This window comes from Oreochromis aureus, linkage group 4, assembly GCF_013358895.1.
Source record: "Oreochromis aureus strain Israel breed Guangdong linkage group 4, ZZ_aureus, whole genome shotgun sequence".
Classification (NCBI taxonomy): domain Eukaryota; kingdom Metazoa; phylum Chordata; class Actinopteri; order Cichliformes; family Cichlidae; genus Oreochromis; species Oreochromis aureus.
In genome coordinates this window covers 3,032,858-3,058,191 of record NC_052945.1, presented here as the reverse complement: position 1 = coordinate 3,058,191, position 25,334 = coordinate 3,032,858, and the positions used below count along the sequence as shown (strand labels likewise).

General features: G+C 41.4%; 2 protein-coding genes across 6 annotated transcripts in view; one reads left to right on the top strand and one right to left on the bottom strand.

Moving 5' to 3' along the window:
- Positions 1 to 774: 774 nt before the first annotated feature.
- On the bottom strand, positions 775 to 8,568 carry si:ch211-76l23.4. Of its 4 annotated transcripts, none has more exons than XM_039610799.1 (4): positions 8,420 to 8,568; positions 3,740 to 3,871; positions 3,287 to 3,416; positions 775 to 2,142 (listed from the first exon to the last, which is right to left on the bottom strand). In XM_039610799.1, exons 2-4 carry the CDS (start codon positions 3,855 to 3,857, stop codon positions 1,860 to 1,862), a joined length of 531 nt encoding a protein of 176 aa, XP_039466733.1. In that variant the 5' UTR covers positions 3,858 to 3,871; positions 8,420 to 8,568; the 3' UTR covers positions 775 to 1,859. The 4 variants fall into 4 exon arrangements, with proteins under 4 accessions (XP_039466733.1, XP_039466732.1, XP_039466731.1 ...); XM_039610798.1 differs by having other exon boundaries at positions 8,400 to 8,552; XM_039610797.1 differs by having other exon boundaries at positions 3,740 to 3,895; positions 8,400 to 8,519.
- Positions 8,569 to 9,405: 837 nt separating this feature from the next.
- The window catches only part of flr (fleer), a 22,385-nt gene continuing 6,456 nt past the window's right edge, over positions 9,406 to 25,334 (top strand). Inside the window, exons 1-16 of one of the 2 annotated variants that reach the window (XM_031732239.2) lie at positions 9,406 to 9,607; positions 9,965 to 10,030; positions 10,774 to 10,983; positions 13,485 to 13,541; positions 13,671 to 13,806; positions 14,329 to 14,433; positions 14,526 to 14,654; positions 18,177 to 18,226; positions 19,673 to 19,825; positions 21,237 to 21,302; positions 21,436 to 21,489; positions 23,232 to 23,297; positions 23,555 to 23,631; positions 23,742 to 23,949; positions 24,055 to 24,102; positions 24,841 to 24,912. In XM_031732239.2, coding sequence (XP_031588099.1) covers positions 9,560 to 9,607; positions 9,965 to 10,030; positions 10,774 to 10,983; positions 13,485 to 13,541; positions 13,671 to 13,806; positions 14,329 to 14,433; positions 14,526 to 14,654; positions 18,177 to 18,226; positions 19,673 to 19,825; positions 21,237 to 21,302; positions 21,436 to 21,489; positions 23,232 to 23,297; positions 23,555 to 23,631; positions 23,742 to 23,949; positions 24,055 to 24,102; positions 24,841 to 24,912 — 1,545 coding nt within the window. In that variant the 5' untranslated portion in view covers positions 9,406 to 9,559. The remainder of the gene's footprint in view (positions 9,608 to 9,964; positions 10,031 to 10,773; positions 10,984 to 13,484; positions 13,542 to 13,670; positions 13,807 to 14,328; positions 14,434 to 14,525; positions 14,655 to 18,176; positions 18,227 to 19,672; positions 19,826 to 21,236; positions 21,303 to 21,435; positions 21,490 to 23,231; positions 23,298 to 23,554; positions 23,632 to 23,741; positions 23,950 to 24,054; positions 24,103 to 24,840; positions 24,913 to 25,334) is intronic. The other variant, XM_031732240.2, reaches the window with a different exon arrangement.

The window sequence follows — 25,334 nt, the reverse complement described above, 5'->3', positions numbered from 1 at the left end:
GGTAATAAGAGAGAAAACACACTGAAAACAACCAGTTGCAAAACAACCCAAAAGATCACACTGTCACATTCTGAAAGCTGCTCTTTGAAAGCAAAGGCATAAAGATTTTCTTTGACTGCTGATGTGTGGCGACAGCTAAGATAACAGCCTTATCTGAGGTAACGTAGCAGCCGCCCTACGACCCAGAGATATTTAAAACTACCAGCAAAAACCCCATCTTACTGGCAGTTCTTTGTTTTGCATGTTTGTGCTGTTTAGAAGGATAGGGTAAACATGCACATATTAACATACGTATGCTACCATCAGTATTATAAGATAAATTAGCAGTGCCTTCATATTTTCTGAAATGTTGCTGAAGTTCATGGTTTTCTGTCTTCCAGCTGCTTCCACGCAGTGTCGGCTCTGTGACCTCAGCTCCTTGTTGCTCCTCCCACTGTGGAAAACTCAAAGAACCTTCTCCGTCCTCGTCATTTGTACCATTGTGTCATTTTACAACAAAACAGCTTTCTAATGTCTACATGGAACTTTTAAACCCCAAAAAGACTGTCTCTGTACAGTCCATGCATACATCTCAGGCTTGCAGAACCGTCCCATAATGCATTGCGTTAGTGACGTCACAATGACCAGTTCTATTCAAACTTCACTGATTCTTTGCTTTAAGACTATTACAGGAAATCTACTGTCATGCAGTTAAGACCAAAGCTTTATTCTGAGCTTTGCTCCTCGGATCAAACTAACCTCGTTTCTAAAGAAGTCCACAGCAGAACTCTCGACTGAATGCAATAAGTGAGTTTATTTGCAGGTTATACAATGCAGCAATAGGCACAAACCAGTAAGCATGTTTGTACAATAAGCAAGCAGAGTGCAGACACAGCAAGGCTTGAATAAGGCAGCCTTATCTTGATGATTTTGGGGGGTTAGACTTTTGTTTCCAATCGTTGATGATATTTTAGTAAAATGCTAAAATTCCTGAGTATTCAGTTTATTCATTCAAACCTGATCCTAACCTGTGCAGAACAGACAGACATGGGCTGATACTCGGAGTTGCTCCGGATCTGAAAACAGGAATTTTAGGAGGGTTCTTTATCATGGCAAGAAAGGACAGTCGTTATCAATACAAAATAAAAAGTGGAAGGTGTTGTTGTGATGTTCTCAAAGACAAAAACTGATCTAGATCCAGGTATCCTTCTGGATCTCGAAATTCTGCTTTCAGGTGAGCTTTGCTTTTTCTTTCATTTTAAAAATAATCTACACAAAGAAAACCTCCACCACCTGCAAGCAACCGTTACTTTCACTGTCATCAGGTCAGGCCATTGTGTTCTTTTATAATGTGTTTGAAAACAGCCCATTTTTGTTCTTTAGACACCAGAATAACACGTGAAGAAGCAGCTATCTGGTCATCTATTAGAGTTTTGCTTTAAATTGACATGTGAGCTCTGCTTGGCTTTGAGGAAATTAGAAAACTGACAGGTATAATGGAGGTGAGCAGAAAGCTCCAGGCCGAGGGCTCCGGGGACTCTAAAGAGGTTAATACACCCATGCAGGTGAGATCTCACCTGATGATAAAGATGATGAAGAGGTTCTGAATAAAATAAAATGTAAAAATCAGTGCATAGAGCACATTTGTTTAGTTTCTCTGTCGACTAATTGCATTGATTAGCGAATAATGGCTGATTTGGCATTTTTCTGAATTTTAAAATGAGAGTGAGAGATGTTGGATCTCCCTATAAAAAGCTGAGCTATGCAGAAGCTCATAATATTGTATAGTCTGCTAAAAAGAATAAAGGAAGATTAGCTTCAGACACAATCAGCCTGAGAAGCAAACGTCAGAGAGGAAAAGCCTCGTTGTAGCCGTCTGGTTAGGACGAGGCGGGGGCCTTTTTCCTCATCACCCGCCTCTGTCTGACGACTGGAGCCACAGCAGCGCCAGTGTTGGGGTTGGTGCTGGTGCTGGTGTTAGGGTTCGGGTTGGTGTTGGCGTTGGTGTTGGTGCTGGCGCTGGAGCTGGTTGCGCGGCTGGTTTTGACCTCATCAATGAAAGTTTCTATGGCGGTGAACTTATCGGTCAGATCGCCCAGACGAGTCTTGAGAGCATTGAACTCTTTGAAGAGGTCGTCTAAGGCCTCAGACAGCGGCTGGATCCTGAACACAGGGCGAGTGAAGACAATACAAATCAAACACACAAGCAAAGCTTTAGTTTCCTCTTCATCCTGTGCTGTTCGCCACACACATAACTTTCACTTTTTGCTGTTCGAACGATCCGTTTGACTCACTAAAAGTCTTTTTTGGTCACACACGTGTGATCCTCGCTGCAGTTAGTGTCCCTGTCCTAGTTTAAAAGTCTTTTTCTTGCAGGTTTTACCTGACATGTGTAATTTATGTTCATGTCTAGTTACCCAGAAATATAGGCTACAAAATCTTCTTTCTTTATACTCCTGTTGCAAACTGCACCCTCTCTTCTCTCATTGTGGGTGGGTGTGTTCCTTAATGTAGACATTTGTAAACCATGTATGAAAGTGACCAACAGTCCAATATCAATAACAACATCACAACATCAAACTGTGGGTTAAAGTAAGATGACAAACACGGCATCAAACCATAAAAAACTGAACTGAAAGAATTTATGTAAGAAAAATGAGAATTTGAGAGAGAAACATGCAGCTGTGCTTATGTAAGTTCTGGACCACAGCGATGTCTCGTCTGCTGACCTGCGGTGAGCGGCAGGAAGCTGCAGAGTTCCCCTCTGGAAAACCGGAGCTCGTTTCGGTCAGTTTCTATTTTGATGTTTAAATTGCAGTTTGAGCTGCAGCTTCCTCTGACGACATCGGCCGCAGAGCGTACCCAGTAAACCCCCCGACTTCATTTTCAGCCCGACGGCTAAACCGCATTCCTGTGGTGCCTCTCAGAGACTGTTTCACCTCACTGACGGGGAAGAGTTCGTTCGTTCGTTTTACACTCTTCTGTTACTGTCATGGATTTATGTAGTGAGAAAAGATCTAAATATATGCTTTCTATTTCAGCCTCTGTTTGTCTTGATGACAGCTTTGCACACAGTTGTCAGTGTACCGGCCAGCTTCATGAGCTCGTGCTGGATTTCTGGACTTCTTTGTGCACCTATCAGCTGTGCAAATGGCAAAATTCAGCTACTGCATTAGTCGTATTATGGCAGGAACACTCAGCTAAAAGGAACACAGTAGATCTGAACTGTAAGGCACGTCAGAGGTTTGTTTGTGTGCCGTGGGATTTTGTGACATCATAAACGAATAAATGAGACCCTCTCTCATACCTGGCGTAGTCCGGCAGGAGAGACTGGTGGTCATTCTGCAGGAGCCCTTTCATCTGGCTGATGATGTCGAACCGCCAGTTGTCCAGAACCTCGGTCAGGTTGGCCACATTGCGCATGTTCACCCTGTCAGCTGGGACAGAAAGTCACAGCACACACTTCACTGTTAATTTTCAGCCATCTTCACTTTCTAACGATTAGTGAGAACACACCATAATAAGCCCCAGAGGTCCTGTTTACTGCAAAATAAATTCAGATTCAAGGAAACTCCTTTTTGAGCCTCTTAAAGGAATATTTCATATTTTAAGACACAAGCTTGGAACCTGCATTTACTGATTTAACAGGCAGGATTTCTCTGAGCAGTGTGATCTTTCACCTCTAGCTTTGACCTCATCATGATGGGCCCTGAACTTGACCTTTGACCCAGAGTAAACAGAGAGTAATCTGGGTGCTCACAGCCTTCCTTGTAGTTCCATTCGTCGGTGGCTTTGGACGCCGGGCGTCGCCTCTGGGCCAGCACCGTCACAGCAGAGACAGTCAGTACCAGCAGCAGCACGCTCAGCTTGGAGGCCATGATCGCACTCGCACCTGCAGGCAGAAGCAGCAGATGATCTGATGATGAAGAAGAGTAATTTCAGTCCATCTCAGTCCCACTTTGATCCCTCAATTTTAACATTATCACCCTGTTAAATCGATGAATAACTGTTGTCCATCCCAGCGCAGAGGTTGAAACATATTTAACCCAAAACATGATGGTTACATAAATCCAACCAAGTTAAAATGGAAATACTGAACAGATCTCAGCCCTCTGTAGTCTCATCAGCGTTGCCATCATTAGAAGCATCCTGTCTCAGAGACTAGCACACTGATCTGTTACTGCGAGGTTGGTCTCTTTACAATCACGCCACGAAAAGTCTTCAGTTTTACGGTATTAGCTTCTTTCTCAATAAGTGAATTTAAAGTCCTTCTCCAACACACCGTCTTGAATAATCAGGCCCCGTGTGGTCTTAAAGACCTCGTTCTACCATTTTATCCTAACAGAGCACTTGAAGCTGAACTGGGGCCAGAGCCTCCAGCTGGGTGAAATTTCTGATCAGACAGTTCTGATAAACATGCTGGTTGTCTTGTGCGAACTTGTTTTTATCATCTGTTGAACACCTCAGTTGTTCGTCAGTCCTCTGCCTGAGCACATCCTCTCTTATAAACAGTGTAGGAAGTGACTGCGAGGCTTCTCACAGGTCCTCTCAGAGGTCCCACTGTGACACTGTCCTCTTTACTCCAGCTCTACATAAAGTTTAGGGTTCAATTTAAAAATCTGGTGATCACACACAGAGTTATTGATGACCAGAACTTCTACAGCCATAAATAAGTCCTGGATCTCTGAGGTCAGCTGATCAGTGCTGGTTAAGGACAAAAGCAGACGTGCGTTTGAGGTTGTGGAACTGTTATTACACTTTCAGAAAAACACTTTTAGTTTTTTAACCTTTTTTTATCTCATAAAACATTTTTTTAATTTTGCTCCTGTAAAACAGTTTATTTACATATAAACTTTAAACTTTTGGGTCCAGTAAGCAGACACACTCTCTACTTTTAAGATTGGACTTTCTTTTTAGATAAAGCATACAGTTAGAGCTGGATCACGTAACCCTGACTTTGCCCTAATTATGTTTTTCATGTCCCTCTTATTAGCATGTTTTTTTCTACAGATATGTAGACATATGAAAAGTTACTGTTTATCATTAACTGACTGGAGCCTTTCTCTGTGGCGTTGTTGTTGCCTGTATGCTTTCAGAATCAGAATACTTTATTGATCCCAGAGGAAATTGTGCTTTTTATGGGTTCTCCTGGGACACTGGTTCCTGCCCAGTCAAAAAACATCCATGTTAGGGTTAACTGGTGATTCTAAGCTAGCTGTTAGTGTGAATGATTACCTGTCTCTCTGAGTTGGCCCTGTGATAGATTGGCGACTTGTCCCAGCTGCTCTCTGTTACTATAAAGCTTTAAATGCCACTCTGTTCCTCTAGAATAAACAGTTGTGTTACTTTTCATTAGTTCCTAACATATAAATACAGTGCTCAAACAGAGGATTCGGTATCCTCTAAACATTCACTTTCAGAGATTTCCCACCTACTTTGGCCCCTGTATGTTGCCTTAGAGGGTTTTTTTACAACTATAGTTCGTTTACTCTGGTCCAAATCAGTTGATCAGTTTGTAAACTGTTTTTCCTGATTTTGTTTCTTTTCACACAGAAAAATCCAAGCGAACTCCAATCGAGCCAAAATGCATCCCTACAAACCACGTATCGAATCTTCAGTCTGCTGATTGGCCAGATGTGTCTGAGGCGCACTTTAAATAATTTTGCTGTGTAAATATTGATTCTTTGACTGGGTGATTGATTGATTTAGAAATAATTGGCAACAATAGTTTAACGAAGGCACTCTAGCAATTTAATTGAATCACCAGCAAACCACCAACGGCTCAGCATCACACCCAAACGACTCAGACATGTCGATAGGTTTGGTTGTTTGCATGACATTAAAATAATTGAATCGTATATTCAAGCTGCTTCTTTGTGCTCAGCCTTATGAAATGCAGATTGCCTCCTGCTGAACTGCACAATATCTGTCTGGAAACATTGCTCTGTACAGCTGAAGCGAGTTTGCTCTAGAGATTTGATTATTCCTCAGCACTGTGTAAGGCCTTGTGTGGCTTTACTACCACTGTGGCTATCAGTCCTAATAAAGCAGAGAAAGGAAATCTAACTTCTGGGTGTACAAACTTCTAAGTCTTACGGGCTTGTCAGGGGTGGAACAGGAAGAAGCCCCAGGGCGATAAACTCTCAGCTCCTGCAGTCAGCTCGCATTAAAAAGCGAGTCCGAGCCCGAGTCAGAGTGCCGATGCACAAACCATACCTGACAGAGCGACTTAGAGGAGAGCTGCAGAGACACGCCGAGCAGAGACTACCTCAGCAGCTTTGTGTTTGTCCCGCACATGCCTGCAAAAATACACAGAGGCAGCAGCAGACTATACAGCCGGTCTTCCTGCACACGTGTGTTTAAACAGAAATAAACCTGCCGTTAAACTCAAAGTGAAGCAGACGGGGCTTGAAGCCATTTCAAGGATAATTCTGGTTCATTTCAACCAGCGATGTTTTCCATTGCTGCCTCTGTTTTGGCTCTCTCTGAGAAGACCTGTTGGATAACAAAGTTTTTTTGTTTTACAGCTGTAGTCGTCTTTTGAAAATACGTGTCTGTACTTATCATTTGAGTCTCTTTTGAATCATTCATAAACATAGCATCCTGGGGAGTTCGTAGTCAAGCAATAACTTCTAGTGCTGAAAAATGATCAAGTGCCAAGAAACTGCAGTTCCTCCCACGTCCACCAGGGGCTCCAGCAGTGAGTCAGTCCCCATAGACTCCCATGTAAACATGTTTACAGCCTGATACAGAAACTGCTGTTCTGAGCGAACTGAAGTGGTTTTCATGTCTTCTTCATGAGGCTGTGGGACAGGAAGCTTTACTGTTTACTTTACCGCTTTGTGCACAAAATTACCAGATGAATGATTTTCTGCAGCGTTAATTTGTGTTATTTGCAACAGTTTTGCATTTTACGGTTAGAATTTTCAATTTCAGTCTAATTTTTATAATTTTTTTTCATTTAAATTTTTATACGTAACCTGTAAAATGTTCCCTTTTGGCTGAGCATCATCAGAGCTTGAAGCAGAAACCTTAACAGACAAAGCTGATAACTGTTATCTCCAGCAGGAGTTTTGGTTTTAGAAAGACTGGCTCTGTTGAACTTCTGATGACCTGTTAAACAAACTACGTTTGTGCCTTTGGAGCATTTTTAATGAAATAACCTGAACAATAATATGGCTGCTGTCTGAGCTCCAGTTTTGGTGAAATCCTAGGATTTTATTTGGATGATGTTAGCATTTATTAACAGCTATCTGTGTCTGTGTGATGCTCCCATACAAATTATAAATACTTCTTATACGTACAGTCTGTGGATCCATCCTTTACATACAGTCTGTGCACAAAAAGCAAAAAGTTTCCAAATTGTTAAAATTAGAGGGCAGACAAATTTTTCTTGACCATCAACAGTAATGAGCAATTCTAGTCTCACGTTTCAGGTTTTCAGAATGGATCGCAAAACTATCCCATCAGTTTAAAATCACTGGTTTTTGGACTGTCGAAGGAAACCAGAGGCCCTAGAGTAACTCCACACAAACTCCAAATAAAGGCAACATACTCTGCACATATTATACATAATCATAAAAATCACCAGCAGGACTCATAATTAATGGCCTGTTGTTGAGCGATGCCAAAATATGCTTTCCAAAACCTTTATTGATTTTTGTACTTGCACATTGGAGCACCATCCAGCAATAATAAGAGGAACTGCATCTTTAAATAAACTCTGTGTCATCAGAGGGGAAAAAACACTTATATAACCAATGTTTTTATTAACTATGACCCAGTCTTTCTCCATCTTTGAGCTGCCCAATCATAGCCACACAGACTGAGTGCCTTCAGTACAACAGTTCCTTAAGTTACCTTGAAATTTCTCTGAAGGTCTACCAGATTATTTTCATGCAAACCCATCACTTACTTAGGACTCAAACATATCCTTAAACCAATGGAACACACTTGACCACCCATAGTGAAAGTATACACACTCCCACAGGATCCAAAGAAGATAAACAACACACACAAACAAACACATCTTTTTGCCTTCGTCTCTGCTGCAGTTTTTCTCCTCAACATCATTTTAACCCACCAAAATCTCATCAGCTCCAACCAGTCTCAATCTGGGAACCATGAAATAAGTTTGGCCTCGCAGTGAAGAAAGTCACATGGAAACATTCCCAACAGTTTTTCAATATTAAAACGGCAGATGCCAGATTTATGTACATGCTCTGCATTAATAAAGAACCTCAGTCAGGTGCATCTCAAGTATGCATTAGACTTATGGAGCTCGAGCTTTCATGCAGCACAAATACAATAAGTGTTTTCTTGCCAAGCAAAGTAGCAATGCAACAGTTTTTAACAAAATAACGCTGAACCAGCAAGCTATAAAATAAATGTCAGTTAATGATGGATATTTCTGCACATACCTGCTAATGTTAATATGTACCTGTTGTTTTGCAGCTCCTCTGCTGCAGATCTTTTCACTCGTCCCAACAGAAGTGAGTGACAGGCATGCAAGAAGTGCAGAAAGTACCAGAAGGAGAGAACGCGAGCATAAAACACACCCCTGCTACACACAAGCATGCATGCACATGCATATAAACACTAAAAAAAAAACTCTTCACGTTCTGAAACTCTCTCACACACAGTCAGCATCAAACCTTTCCTCCGTCATTATGGAGGCCCGGTGGTCAGCACACTGTGGTTTGGGTTTGAGGCGACACTCCAGGTTTCATCTGTTTTAGCCACTGTTTGGTGAGTATATTTCCTTCTCCTGAATCCTTCAGATATGAGATCATCTGTGGATTTTACCAGCCTGTGCTTGTGCTTTGCTGCAGGATAAGAAGGAAAGAGAAAAACAGAGAGACTTTAAGAGAGACAAAACTAGAGACATTAAGTTATAAACGTGTAGAAGAACAGCCCTACAAAGCACAGGCCCAGGAGCACAAAGGAACAGAGATCCCTGGTCAGTGATGATTGTCAATATTTCTTGCTGATAAGGAAATCAAACAATCACAAAGAGACACAAAAACCAACAGATAGATAGAAAATTTAAAAGCGAAGCAAAATAAAACAAAAGTTAGAAAACAAAAGTTACAAAACCAAGTTAAACAAAGAACAAAGACATTCAAAATTCTTTAAAAGAGATTTAAAGAAACTCATAAAGAGAAGAAAGTAATTAAAGACAAACAAATAAAAAACACACAAAAAACACATGCAAAACCAATGCAAGCGTGAAGACAATGACTGCAAAGTCACACTAAAGACCACAAAGAGACTCAAATCTACTAACGAAGAAGAAACTTAAAGACAGTAGGAAAGTTTTATATTTTCTACGGGACGGTGACTGTCTTTGTCCAACAAGTAAATAAAGGTTCTAGAAAAAAAAATAAATTCAAACTGTAAGGTGATTGGTTGTTACATACGCCAGGCAAACGTCCCTTTCCGCTCTCCTCCGTTGCTAAGTAACAGCTCCTATGCTCTCCGTGCTTCGGAAAGCACAGCTAGCTAAATGCTACGACCCAGATTTTGGGAAAACCCGAAGCCACAAGTAGTGTGTGTTTGATGAGAGTGCAGATTTGAAGCAATGACCGCTATAAAAGACGGAGAGTACACGGCTACGATCTACAAACTGGTGAGAATATAGCCAATTAGTTAGGGTTCTTAGCTTGTTGAGCTAGCAGCTACACAGCGTGAACCAAACTCCATTCACAAATCGTTTATTTTAGTGTCTCATCCTTAATGAAGTACTTATACAAGACTAATTATATTTTTCTAGAATTGAGATGCAATTTCCGTAAATTCGGCTTAAGTTTAAACTCATAACAAACATACAGAAAATGTCAACTGCAGTGTTTGAAGGTTTGTAACGGTAGTTAATCTTTGAAGTTCTCATCACTACAGTCCCTGTAATTTACTACAAGTGACTGGATAAAGGGAACGAGCGTTAATCAGTCAAGCTGTTCACAATAAATATGTGTCTGCGTTGTAGATTAAAGATGGTCAGTATGTGGATGCCATTCACATCCTGAACGGGCAGCTCCAAAAACACACCAAGGTAAGTCTGCCAATCTTCAAGGGGAGAAAGGAGCTATGCAACCCGTGATGTAAGACTTATAGAAACAGTAATCCTTTCTCTCTTCCTGTCTCTACTCAACAGTGCACACACAGAGCTCTGAAACATTACAACTTGATTTTCTTGTTTGTTTGTTACATGGGCTTTTTTTGGTGTGAAAAGCTATTGCATACATGTTTGTCCAAATACAGCAATTAATGGGGCTCATTTTTAAGACTTCTTTGTTGGATCCATACGATTAATTTTATTATAGTGTCTTGTCATTGATCTGAATTGCTTTACTGTTACTGTGATTACTATATTACTTTGGGTAGTAAATTATTAGCTCCCTCATCTGAGACACTGCTAATTTGTTCTGCTCTCAGTACGTTACTTTGATTATGACTGAAATTAACTGGCTACATCTTTCTTTTTAAATTAGCACATTGTCAGTGCATTTTTGCATACTGCACCTCGGTAAATCTGGCGCACTTTCAGTTGTAGGGATTACTGAACTGCTGCGAGACATCATTTCAGCTTTGTTCTTTCTTAATTTTTATTTATTGAGATCTTAAAACGGAAACAATTTTTAAAATACAGCAAAGAAAATCTTAAAATGCAGCAGGAACCCTGGTGGGCTGAGGATGTCTGCATTTTGTGCTCAGACATCCTCAGGTGAGCTGTGTGTTTTTCTCTACAGATGTGCCTCAGCTGGTCACTCTCTCTTCCTTTCACCTGTGTCTTAGTCCAGGGCGGCGCTGTCTCTGCTTGGTTTCTGCTACTATCACATCCAGGACTTCACCAACGCCGCCGAGTGCTACGAACAGCTCACGCAGCTGCACCCGGAGGTGGAGGAGTACAAAGTGTACTACGCCCAGTCCCTGTACAAAGCTGGTGCTTATCCCGAGGCCACCAAGGCTTCATTTGCACTCGACAACCCCAGCAGCCAAACCAAGGTACAACACACACACACACTGAGCCCAGCTGTGTGTGCATGTGTGTGTCATTTAAATAAATAAACGAAGAGCTGGAAGTGTTGTGGTCCAGGTGTTTCATCATTGCATCAAATTTGGCAGTTTATGAACAATTCCACTTTATTTGTACAGAATTTTTTTAACACCATCTGTTAGACGATCTCCATCATGAGGAGCATTTGTTCACCAGACGTGTTCTAGCGAATGCATATGGCCCATAAATGCACAATAAATGAACAAAGGCAACCAAAAATGTTTGTAATTCAGCAACAAGGGCCACACTTTTTATCAAAGTTACAACAAGGTGGCCTGTGCATCGGAGTCAACCCTCTGAACCCCCAAACCAGGAAAAGTGTCATATTTTTACAAAAAAATCACAAAAATAACACCATCAGAGCCAGAAGGTGAAACAGATGTAACAAGAAGCACTCGTAGCGCACAAACCTCCATCAAGGCAGCTCACTCTCTGGGTAATATTTACTCTGAAGAGAATACTGCTGTGTTTTCTATAGATACATTTTATATTCTTTGTTCTTTTAAATCTACTTTAAGAACTTAAAGACTTTAGGAAGTTTGTAGTGCAGTAAAAATTAGATACAGGTATCATGAAAGACGTTTACCTTGATTACACAAAAGAACTCGGTAATGAATTATAGGTACAGATTTGTAAATAACTGGAAATTAATTACTTGAGCTTATTGTGTAATATTGCTACAGTAATATAACTCTGTGTTCCTAACAGCTCGTTCTCTTTCTCCTGACAATACTTTATTTAAAGATATATCACATTGGGGTCAATTTGAAAGGAACGCAGATGTGAAATGTAAAAGTGAGGTCAGAGGTCAACTGTGACATGATGTTTGGATGCAAACTCTAATGTGATATTTAGAATCCTCGTACACCAGAATCATTTCCTAACTGTTACCAATACAAACAAAGGAAGTAGAATTGTAAGCATAATTCTGCAGATAAAAGAGATTTGACAAGTCTGACCATGAAAATGAGGTCAGAGGTCCAAAGTAACGTGATATTTAGAATCCCCACATATCATTCCCTAAATGTCTTTAATGAGAAACATGGAATTACTTTGACTTTTGGATCCAACTTTTGACCTTGAAGAAAAGGTCAGAGGTCAGATGTGATATTATGTTTATAATGATATTAGACCAATAAATCATGAAGTTGACCTTGACAACCTCGGTGGGTGTAAGCCAAATTTTAATGGATTGTTAACATGACTCCACTTTACACCCATACAAAGTTTTATTAGAATTTACTCAAAAGCTTTCGTGTTTACAGACGGATGCAAATGCTACCAAAAACATAACCTCATTGGCTATTCCGTCATAGATTTTTAACTTTCCAAAGGTCTAATGGAGGGAAAACGGAGCTAAAATGACATTATCTAATTAAATCAAATTCAAAATTTGGTCTGAAGAGATAGTTAGCCTGCTCCCTCCATCTTCCTCCAGGAGATAGTTGAAGAGTCAGTGATAAAGCAGGTTCTGAAATCACCAAATATATACACCACAAGGGTCAACGCCCTCATTGTACCTTCAGTGGCTCTAATATGCTGTTGAAAAGGTGCAGGGTAACAACTTGTAAGTTAATCAGTGCAAATTTTCTTTAGCACCATTATAAATCATTGAATGATAATAAGTCAAGCTACGAGTGTGTGTTTGTGTGTATGAATTTAAAACAGCATCATAAATGCTGTTTTATGTGGTGCGTCTTCCTCACTTGTCCAAGACAAACTTCTGTCAAGGCAAGAATGAAGGCTGATCTATAATCTATGCCTAATAATGTGGCATTTTGTGAAAATTAATTTAGTCAGCGTGTCACTTTTAAAGCAAAAATAAATTGTTTTCACTAACCAGTCCTGAGAAGCTAAGACTGAGTCGGCTAGGAGCCGTAGTCACGTAACGACAATTCAGCCATTTGTTGGGGCTGAATCTTTTTTTTTATTCCCACACATACTCCCAAATATATTTGACAGGCACAGAAATGATAAGTTTAAATTTGTAAATTTGCAAGAAAAAATCTCCTGATCTCCTATTTATAAAAAAACCTAAAACCTACAAGAAAAAAATGGAAACATTTATGATGAAAGCTGGTGACAAATTTTCATATATTTAACTGTAACTGGGTTAGATTTCTCTTGTAAATTTACAAATTTACAACATAAATTTTTGCCGTCCTGTTATGTGAATTATTTTTATTCTGATGGCCCACTCTATCCTCTCTTCCTTTCTACCTGCCTGTGGCCGGTTTGTGACATTATACCTTCAGTGGAGCTAATGCACTATTGTAAAAATTCGAGCAGAGTAAAAATATCATCTAGAGGCTTTGGATGACAGCTTTCATTACAGATTACACTTTGTACTGGCTCTTAATTTTTTTTTGGCCCCATATTAAAATTAGCACTTGGCTGCTGTTGCCGTGTCCCTGTTTTACCTTCGGTTTATTGTCTCTCTCTGGCACAGATGGTCAAGCTGCAGGCCTGCATCAAATATTGTGAGGAAGATTATTCCGCTGCCAAGGTGAGGCGCTTTAACACGTCATCTGTTAACACACGATACCATTTCTGTTCAGTATAGCATCAGATTAATCCTTATTATGCGCAGCCAGACACGCCTTCATTAGCGTCACTTTCTGCTGTGTTTTTGTAGTCGCTGTTGGAGCAGCTGCCGCCGGACGACCCGGACTACGTCTACAATATGGGCTGTTTGCTTTACCAGGACGGCAAGTATGAGGAGGCCTGCAGGAAGTTCATGTCCGCCATGCAAGTGCTGGGATACGTGCCAGGTGATCAGTTAAAAAGTTAATGCACTGATCTGAAATCAAAATACAATTTATTTACTGTCACTGGATTGTTTCTGGAAACCCAAAAATATTCACACGTAACAGCCAATAAGACGACGCTGTCTAAACACTGGAAGGAAGTTCCAGTAACACATCTTCATCTGCTCCGTGCTCAGACTCTATAAAAAAGCATGTTGACCCAAACAGCTCCTCCTGCAGAAATAATCTTGTCCTTCATTTCTTATCGGGAGAATCCACAGTCTGTGGGAGAATATCGGCTGTCTCTGGGTTTTTGTAATCAACTCCTCACTATTTTTTACAGTGGAAAGGGTTTATTTTTCAGGTTAACCGAAAATATTTGCAGATGAGATGAGTTTCTATTTCTGTTAAACAAAAAGAACCAGAACAGAAACAGGACATGACTTGAATTCATCCTAAATTTAAATAAAATTGATTGGGAAATGATTGTATATGAAAAGTACACCTCTGGGTTTTTTTGTGTCATTTTTTTCTCTTATTTTTCAGCGTTGTCCTACAACATCGCCCTGACTTATTACAGCCTGAAGAACCACAATCAGGCGCTCAAGTATATCGGGGAGATCATAGACCGTGGAATCAAGGAACATCCAGGTAAAAATAGCTGTGATTTTCTCCTCTTTTAGATATTTATTATTTTTAGATCATGTTTTTGATCAGTATGAGGGGTTTTTTCTGCATACCAGAGCTGAGTGTTGGAATGACGACCGAAGGCATCGACATCCACAGCGTGGGAAACACGCTGGTCCTGCATCAGTCGGCCCTGATCGAAGCCTTTAACCTCAAAGCTGCAATCAATTATGAGCTGAAGAACTGTAAGAACCTCCATTTGTTTCCAACACGTCACTTAGGGAGGTAGTGAGGTGGCAGACGAGCCCGTGTAAAAAACAATATTGATGACAACTGTGGCTGTAAAGTGAACCACAGTCGGTATTCAGACACCAACCACACAAAAGCTGAGGAACATCACAAACCTATCCATGCTGTGTAACCACAGCTTGTTGGCCAATCATAGCTATCTAAATCCTCTGTGAAGACACATGGGTGTGCTGAGAGCTGGTCTTTGGTTTCTGACTAACCTGACGTTAGCGGCTGTTTCTCACTGTTTATGTTATAAAGGATGGACGTGGGTCCTGGGTCTGATAAGAAAAGCCATCGTAACAGCTCCTTATTTATTATTGATTCAAATGAGCCAGACTTGTATATTCTCCAGCTTTCTGAAGGTCTTTCAAAGTTCTTATTTGGACAAGAAACAGGAAATGCAGCAAAGATAAGTGTCTGACTGGCAATAGTTTGATTTACTGCCAATGCAGTAAAAGCATAAATGGATAGAAACCATCGGTCTTGGATTGGCCTCCCAGGAGCCCGAACCTCAACATTATTGATGCAGAGAATGAAACAAAGAAGAGCTTTGAATGTCCTTCAAAAGCCGTGGAGAACCCTTCCTGAACACCAAGAGAAGAAAGAAACTACAGACGGTTTCCTAAGAGAGTTCAGACTTTCAAGCTCTTCAGAGGTGTACAAACTCTGTTTTTGCTGGAAACACTGGATTTCTGTGTGTCTGCATGTCTTTCAATAAATTGTTGCATCTACTTCCCATTTTCTTTGCAACATATAAAAAAAATGAGGGGTGGCTCAAAACTTTTGCACATTACTGTAACTTAGTTTACATTTGGATAAAAAGAATTTTCTTACATGAAAACTTTCCCTAAAGCTGGAGTTTGTAGAGCGTTGGTGTTTTACGAGGGCTGGATGCCTCGACGATATTCAGAGTCACTGCTTCCAGCAGCCATTTGTGGTGTAGCAACAAAAATAGAAAAAAATTATATATTTACCCTGTAGCCTAAAAATATTTTTGCATAGGCCGCAATTATCAAGAAGAGGTCTGTAAAACTGTTTATGCTCGCTGTGGTTTCACATGTGTAAAACCTCACCAGTGCAGAGAAAACAGGGTCTACGACAAGAAACAGATCCAGAAGTCTTCCACTGAGGTGAGTCTGGTGGCCAGTGCTCCTTAATGTTTTACACCTTAAGACATTTTGTGAAAGATGAAACATGTCAACATTCATCAAAAAATACTCTGCAAAGCAATGACTAAATGACCATGGACACAACAACTGCACACCATATTCTGCTATTCAGAGGATCTGTAATAACATTAACAGAGCTCAAAGTGCAGTTTCACTCTGTCTGTTAAGCATCAGGTACTACTGTAAGCAAGCTAATGCAAAACTTATGCATGTGATTAAACACACTGAAAAAGCCTTTGAAGAAGGAGCATGTACACTTTTACATTCAATGCTAAAAGTGAGCGTTTAACTTTGTTGGCCAAAAAGGTTAGAACCGAGGGACTCGAACCATGAACCTGTCAGTGTTGATGACCTGGGTCTTTTTCAGTCCTTTGAATTTTTAACTGATGAACGTGTTGGGACTGTGTGTTTTCTTACTTGGCTGCAGGCTCAGTGCTTGCGTCCTAAACCAGGTCACAGCCGTAAAACTTTTCCCTGTTCATAAGAGGAACAGAAACCGATAGAAAGAGATGAAAATCGTCTGCAAGAGAACTTGCAAAGCTTCCTTTAATCTTCAAAAGCAGGGTTGTCGTCCTTTCTTTCTCCACCCTCTGACACATTATCAGACCAAAGCTTTAAAGAACAGTGATCAGAGGACGACATGCAGGAAGGAAGCCCACATCAAACGGCCGGCTCTGTCAGACGGACGGAGAGCCGCGTCACCTGCTGCATGAAACGGATGGAAAGATGAGGTGCTGAACCCAGGCTGCAGGGATGAGCTCAGAAAATTTTTTAGGGGACATCCTGAGCATGTTTTGGCTATTAGACATTTCTTATTAACCTCATCAACACCATTGGTGGTGATTTGATCTCAGGGTCCTGCTGTGTGCGTGTTGAAGTGTGCTTCAGGAAGATATGAACCCCAAATAAGAGCCACCACGTCACCGGAAAACCACTGTGAGAGAGGGTTAGGGTTAGGCTAAACACTCCTAGTTTCAGAAACTAGACGTTACCCTTTAAAACAACTTGCTTAAAGACATGTCAGCCTTACAGGTTTTTGTTAAAAGATTTCCAGCTGGGAGTGCCAAACAGGAGAAAATCATTTTAAAGGGGTAGGTAGAACCTAACACTAAGCCCTCTGGAGGTCAAAAGGCATCACTGGTTACGACAGGAACAAATGTTTTATGGCAAAGAAATCATTGGCTTGCCTGGATTCAGACCTCACATTACCTCTCAACCTCTGCACGTCTCAGGTCACCTGATGGGAGGCAACAGTTGCCGTCAAGCTGAGAACGACTGTCAGACAGATTTGTGAAGCTTTGCCAGCAATTTCTGACTGATTGCCAAAATGTTGCAATCGTTATGAGTCAGTCTGCACCGATGAGCGTAAATTATCTGTGACTCGTCTCTTTGAGACAGGAGACTGAAAGCAAGGATGGAGACTGCCTCTGACTTGCATGCAGCGACTACGTCACTATTTGTGTTTCAGCTCTATGAGGTTCAGGCTGGACTCTGAGTGTAAGCAGTCAGTGTGAATTTCTGTGTTGACAGTACACGTTTTGTGATTTTTGCTGATTTATCACAGTTAATCACCATATTGTCACAAACAGATTGCAAGTAATTGCCACCCGGACCCCATTCAGTCACAGACTGGTAGCACTGTTTCCGTCTTATTGCCGTTTTACCACCAAACCTGCTCTGAAGTAGCCAACTGCCTGCGAGTGGTCAAAGACCTGTCTGTTCAGGTTTGCAGGGTCAATAATGTTGATCAGTCTCCAGCCACTGTTTTATCTAGTGTGACTGCAGGAAAGCATGTCTTAGGCATGTTTGGGGGTTACTTATGGAAATTAAATGATAATTCAGACTAATGTTTTTGTGACGCCCCCGATGTAGACGGTGGTCTGGAGAGCTCTGCAGAGGACCAGTGCAATACTTTTAGTCCAGTAAGAAGTGATCAGAACTTTGTTTTTTCAGAAAAAACACTTTTTGTAGAAAAAATGTAAATGCTTTGTGGCATATGTTACAGTTTTGATTTTATTAGATATTGAGCGTTAAATGACAGGTAGGTAAGGAGAGAGAGAGAGTGAGGATGAAAATCAGCTTTGCTCATGTTTGAGGAATTGACTCAGTACATCTGAAAACAGTTCCACGGGGCGCCTGCAGATGATGATTATCGATTTTCCTTATGAAGTTGTCAAGACTGCTCTGTTTAAGTTTCCCAGGTTCATAAAGTTCATCTCTCAAAGAGAAATTTCTCAGAGAAAATCCTCTATGTGCACTGAAACGACCTGTTTTCTTCTCTGTTGTGTTCCATGTGGATTCCTGCAGTGAAAACAGCTCAGGAGGCTCTGACGGACATGCCCCCGAGATCAGATGAGGTAAGGACCTGAAACTGTTTGCACAATCATGTTTGGAGGTCCCCATGAACACAAATTCATTACTGTTAGGGTGAAGACTTCAGTTGGGGTTATAGGCACGTAGGGATTATAAAGGAAGGAAGGAAATGAATGTTTCTGTGTTGTTATTCAGTAGTTGTCTGAATTAAGGCTGCCTGGGCTCGCTGAGCCTGACAGCCTGTAGATAACAGAGATTAATTCAAGATTAGAATGGAGACGTGGGTGTGAAGGCTTACATGGAGGTAATGATGGTATTTTTATCATCCTAAGATGACTTCATTAAAATTAATGTACAGATGGGACACTGTCCTTGGTCCAGCCTGTCACTGCCTCTGAGTCATGGCTTATGAGAGAACAACTAGTGCCCCCTAGTGGAAATCCATGCAAAGTGCACTGAGTCGGAAACACTAGGAAGTGAAGTTTTACCCAAATTTTTTAAGCCTGAAATTAATGGGACCACAACAGCAACACTCAAACGAAATGGATCCAGAGTGTATAAAATACAAAGTATCTATTTTATTTATTCTAGTCATTTAGATGATTTAAAGTGTTTGTTTTTTGTGAATTAAGTAATCGGTGGAACAAAACTTAAACACCATCTTTTTACAGTTTATCACTATAGACAACCACTCATTGGGCGAGGGGGGGAGGGGGCTCATCTTTTCTCTAACCTGTGCCTCCTTGTCTCCTCTGTCCTCCTGACTGTAACCTGCAACTCAGTCTCAGTATGCCAGTTTGAAGGATGTCTCTGTTCCTAATATGACAAAGGGAGAATCAGGGTGCTCATCCTCCTTAATCCCTCCCACCTGAGATGTGAGCAGAGGAGGTGAGGAGGAGATTTGAGGAGAGAGGAGACGAGACAAACACCGTCTAACAAAATGAGCCATCCTCGACTCTGAGCATCATTTTAAATGATGTCAATTAAATATGATGTTTGACACCGCATCATCATAAACTGTTCTGTTGTAGCCACAGCAGTTTTTCATGATCTCAGGTGTAATGGTGCTCGTGACATTTTTATAGTCTCGGCCACTTTTAATTAAATTCACCACGAGGAGCAAAGTGACCGTTTTCAGACCTGGTGTTTTTGCTCATACACAGAAACAATGAAGGAGAAAAAGCTTCATCATCGTTAAAAACTGAAACAAGAATTTAAACAGGCTGTTCAAAGAGTCCTTCTCCCTGCATGGTTTGTACCTCCAGCTGTGCCTCTTTTTTATACACTAACAATAAAAAGGAACAAAATGAACAACTGAAAACTCACAAACGATGAAAGTTTGTATTTCTGTTGAAGTCTGTACAACTTGTCTTTTATCTGGTTCATTATAAAAGCAATCAGCCCCGCTTCAATTCGAAAAAGTGCAGTTATTCTTGTACACTCAGTGCAGTATTATGTACTTCATATCCTATATTATGTGTATTTTTCAGGAACTGGACCCAGTGACACTCCACAACCAGGCTCTGTTGAACATGGACACGAAGCCGTCGGAGGGCTTCGAGAAGCTGGCCTTCCTCCTGCAGCAGCCCTCCTTCCCCCCCGTCACCTTTGGAAACCTGCTGCTGCTCTACTGCAAACACGAGGTACGCAGCAGTATTTTATCTGAAGGAGACCAACTACAGCAGCAAAGACTCACACTGACCTGCTAAACCTCAGGTCAAATATGCTTTTCTTGATTTTCTGTCATTTATCTCATGTTCCAGTGGTGGATGTTCATATTAAACATAAGCAAAGTTTCTGATAAAGTCAGTGTAGCCTATGTACAAGTACTCACTGTGGGCCAGAAGCTCAGGCTGCTTTAAACACTCAGTTTTTGTTTCTACTCTTGGCCCTGTGACAGTATATTTCCTTACTATGATCATCACACGCAGCTGCTGTTATAACCTGGTGTTTCTGAGGGTCAGTCAATCAGGAGCAGGTTGTCTTAAATGGCACTAAAAACAGCTTGTGTTTCAGAGAGATGATGAGCTAAGAGGCTCAGTAAAAGGTACATTTTAATAAAAACAAAAATATGTGCATGGAAATTAGAACAATAGGATCCTGGTAATTGTTCCTGTTGCTGTAGCAAACCTGCTGAAGGCTTTTATTCTGCTATAGAAACACATCAATATGAAACGTGCTGTGTTTAGCACTATTTGGACTTTCAGACAGGCTCTTGCTGTGATCCAGCAAACAGTGTGGAAAATAATTTGTCCCACTCCAGCGTGGCTTTAAAGGCTCGTAACAGCTCAGATTAGTTCAGGTAATTAGGTAACTGAAACAAGCAGTTTTAGTTTACAAAAGTTCAGAAAAAAAAACATTTTAAAAAACGTCCACATGGCCAAACAACGCAGGAATCTCAGAAACACGAAGGCGCACGAGGAGGGAAACCAGGTGGAATAACCAAGAACTGAGAAGAAGAAGACACAGCTGAAAATTATCGGGTGTGGCAAAAAGTTACAGAGGAAGGGAAACAGACAACGACAGGAAGTAGCTGCTGCAGATTACCAAAATAAGACAGAAAGTAACAACAAAGATAATAAATCTCAAGAGAAATTAACCAAGAAAAATCTTTCACAAAAGCTTCTGCCAGTTTAAATAAGGAGATGATGAAAGTTTCTGACTTTAAGCATCGATACACAGATCTACTGCTCCAAGACAACAGTTTTACAATTAATGTCTAATTGTAAAATTTCTTTTTCCTCCGTAAATTAAAATTTTCCATTCAGTTAGTTTTAATTGGCAGCCCTATAAACTCTAAACAGCTCCTCTTCCTGACTGCGCTCACGCTGACCTCATTATTCAGAGATTTATTGTGCTGTTCTCCATAAACACCACGACGCCTCTCTGTAGCATGTCAGCAGTTTCCACCAGTGAGCATCCACGCAGGGAGTAACACTGTTTGCAAAGGGATTTGGACTCGTGTGGTGTGAGTTCCAGTGGAAAGAGCTGAAAACAAAGAGCTGCAAGTCTTTCATTAAGATGGCATTAACTTCTCTGCTGGACTTCTCACAGTACTTTGACCTGGCAGCTGATGTCCTGGCAGAAAACGCACATCTCACCTACAAGTTCCTCTCCCCGGTGAGTAACGAGTATCCACAAGAGACCAGCCAGTTGATTTTATTCTAATTAGCACATCTGGTGTAGTGTGGTCTGCACAAATATGACTAGTAATAACAAAAACAATCGTCATCTGTTTCTTTTTCTTTTTCAGTACATGTACGAGTTTCTTGATGCTTTGTTGACCTGCCAGACGGCACCAGAGGAGGTACGGCATAAAACACCTGACACCTTATTAACAATAGGAAGCTATTTTTAATGCTCTGTATAAAATCAACCAACTGTCCACATGATATGAAACTTTCAGGGCCAAAAAATATATTTAAGCTCTGTTAAAACTTTTCTCATTGTAGAGTTGGATGTCTCGAGACCACTTTTACATGGTCTTGGTCTTGTCTTGGTCTTGCTGTCTCAGTCTTGTTGTCTCAGATCAACATAGTGGTCGGGAGATTTGGAGTCAACAGTATCCATGACACACAACGTAACGTTCGATAATGTGTCATGCGCAAAGCATCAGCTCTAAGAGCCGTGCTTAGAGAGCGCTTTGTGATGAATCAGAAGAGTCGACTCCCATTGAGCGAGAGCCGGCTCCTCACTTAATTTCCTTTGGCTGCTCAGCTCTCACACAGTGGCTCAGCTGTGCTCCAATCCCTCCATATTGTGGCCAATCACATGCAAGGATATAGGATAATATCATTATGTGAAAAACAGAGAGGGTGATGGACGCGACAGTCAAGTGGAGCGTGCGTCTGTCCTCTCAGTAAGTGAGTGAGACAGTAGACAGCGGTGAGGAGGGCTGTGCGAGTGCATCGCAAAAACACATAAATATGCCTGACACCCGTAAACGAAGCAGCATCTGGCTGCAGTTTAAAGACTGTTTTTTGTCTCGGTCTCGTCTCGACTTTGTCTTGGTCTTGACTCGGTCTGTCTTGGTCTTGGTCTTGTCTTGGTCTCAATACCCTCTGGTCTTGTATTGTCTTGGTCTTGGTTTAGGCGGTCTTGTCTACAAGTCTGTCTCATTGAAATGTCGACTTCCAGCTTGCACTTGGATTCATGTGCAAGATTTTTTTGAGTCTCTTTTTAATGACTGTAAATGAAACAGATTGTTTTGGTGAAGTGGTTGAAATGAGAATTAGCACCTTTACACCTGAGCTGAAAAACAAAGAGAGTGCAAACTCCAGGACGGGGAATGAGTTTCAGTTATGTGAGGGTGTTGTTCACAAGTGAGGCGAAAGGTCAGAGAGGAGACTGACAGATGGACCAATGAGGACGCTGTAGCGGTCCATTATGGTAAAGAGGAACTGTTTATGGCTCAGTCTACATTCCCTCACCGCGAGTTCGGCGTTTTGACTGAAGGCAGCATTGAAGATACATCAGCTTCCTCTGAGGGGTTTCTCTACTCAGCCATAGATGGGATGAGGACATCGGTCATTCAGTTGAGCTGCTGCTCCACATCGAAAGGAGTCAGTCAGGTGATTCAGGCCTCTGACTAGGATAACTCCTGGACCCTTTCTAGGTGCTTCAGGGATATCTAATTGGGAGGAGACCCTAGAGCAGAACCAGGACACTCTAGAGAGGTTTTGTAATTTGGCTGGTTTAGGAACACTTAACCAGCCTCCTAGAAGAACTGGAGGAGGTGGCTGGGAGGGGGAGGTCTTAACACCTATGCTTAGACTGCTGCTGCCACAACCCAGACCTGGACAATCGGCAGAGAATGTATAAAAGGATGAAATTACAAAATAATACTCGTTAGTGCGAGTCCTAGAAACATGAACCATAAATTTCTCAATCTGGAAAGAGTACATTAACCTACTGAGCTAACCAGTCAACACTGTGAATGAAACACAACTAATGCTGTGGATGACAGTTGGCTGGAAAAGACAGTTTGATGGTTCAGCATCAGATTTGTTTTTGTGTCCGTCATGTTTCATTACCTGCATTCTTTTTCAGGCTTTCAGGAAGTTTGAAGAGATGAACGGAAAACTGGCGGAACAGCTACGCAAGCTAACAAAGCAGGTTGTTTACCTCACGCTTCTCTTTCTGTCTTACTGCACACAGCATTTTCACACTGCCTGTATTTTATTTTGTGGGGTTATATATCAGACATGCTTTTGCTATAGGAGTGGCGCTGTGGGTTAAGTCAGAACCATGAAAAGTGGTTTGGAGGCTGGTTGCAAAGGAGCTTGCAGGATTGCAGCTGATCTTGACGATTTCTTGCAGGACAGGATTGAATACAAATAAAATGTCTGTGTGAATCACTCATCTTCTTCAAGCTGCAGGAAACCAGGCTGGCTCGAGATGAGGAACTGCAGAAGAAAGCTGTGCAGGACTTCGAACTGATGCAGGAAAAGTGAGGACACGCAAACATAAACACACTAAGTCATGTTTTTATTTCCTCAATGGAAACAAAGCAAAGTCAGTAACAGAGGATTACTTTTTGATTGGCCGCATCTCTCACAGGTACATCGTGGTCCTCATGGCTCAGGCTAAGATCTACTGGAACCGCGAGAACTTCCAGATGGTGGAGAAGATTTTCCGGAAGTCGGTGGAGTACTGCAACGATAACGACACCTGGAAGCTGAACGTGGCTCATGTGCTCTTCATGCAGAACAAGTACAAGGAGGCTATCGGCTTCTACGAGCCCATCGTCAAGAAGCACTACGACAATGTGAGTGCTTTAGGGCGGATTATTACCTGCCTGTTCACCTGTGGGCACCAAATGATGACAGTGTGACGTCAGCGCTAAAAGCTGACAGTGTGCCTTTTTGTCCAGGTGGAGCAGTGTAACATACAGGAGTGTCCCTGCAAGTGCAAACCATCGGTAAACAAAAAACAGACCAAACACCTGTTTCTCTGCCTCTGCAGTTTCTATCTGTGCATGAATCTGCTGTTTAGTATGATGGTTTGCAGTGGTGTTTCTGATGTTGTACAACTTCAGATAGTCACATGGCTGAAGGTCTGGAGTGTTTAACAGAGCACACTAACACTGGGGAATAAAGAGGTTTTTAGGGTGTTTTCACGCCTGCGCTTTTTAGTCCGTTCAATTCAAACTCTTGTTCGTTTTGGTGCGGTTGGTTTGTGCAGGTGTGAACGCAGTAATTGCACCAGTGTTGACCAAAGAGCATTTGTTTTATGGTGTGAACATGATCCAACCTCGATCTGAGCCAAAACTAGCTGTACATTGTAGGTTTTAGCTAAAAACTTCTCCATGCTCCGTGCAGTAGTCCAGAGCAAAGCACCTTCTTCCTGTATTTACTTTTGTTTCTCTCACCTCAGACACATCTGGCCAATCAGTAGACTGAACATTCTCATGTGGTTTGTAGTGACGCAAGAAAAGAAACCAAACCCTGAAAAAAAGCTACAAGTTTACCAACCCAGCTGATTCGGACCAGAGTAAACGGACTATAGCTGTGAAAACACCCGCAGTTTTCTTATATGTTCCAGTTCAGATTTAAACTCACATCAGTGGGATAATTTAAAGGTTCTGCTGCTGACTGAAAAGATTTCCTGTGAAATCAGTGGTCGAGCCTCTGATCCATGTTTGTGTTTGCTTCTGTAGATCCTGAACGTGAGCGCCGTGGTCCTAGCCAACCTGTGCGTGTCCTACATCATGACGAGCCAAAACGAAGAGGTAACGTACAGACATGGTCACTGTCAGCCCAAAGCTGTTTCTATATGATTTCTATCCAGAAGAACATGTTTATAACGCATATGAAAGTAATGAAAGTCACGAAAAGCACTGCTTTAAAAAGCAGACACACTCAGATGAGACAAAAGAGGTCAAAACTTCCATTAGAAATAGTAATGTCTACGAAATAAATTAATTACCCTATTCCAGTTTAATGTCCCTTCCCACTGTAGAGAAAAACGATGAAGCAGCATTTATATGCTGATAGAAGACTGAATTAATGTCCACTGGGATGTCCTCCTAAAGAGAGAGGGAGCACAGAGTCTGCATAAAACTGAAGCATATCTGTTCAGACACATGCACACATATAGTTATTGTACTCATCCTGTGTGATGGCCACTGTCACTGTTGATTCTTTGTTATAT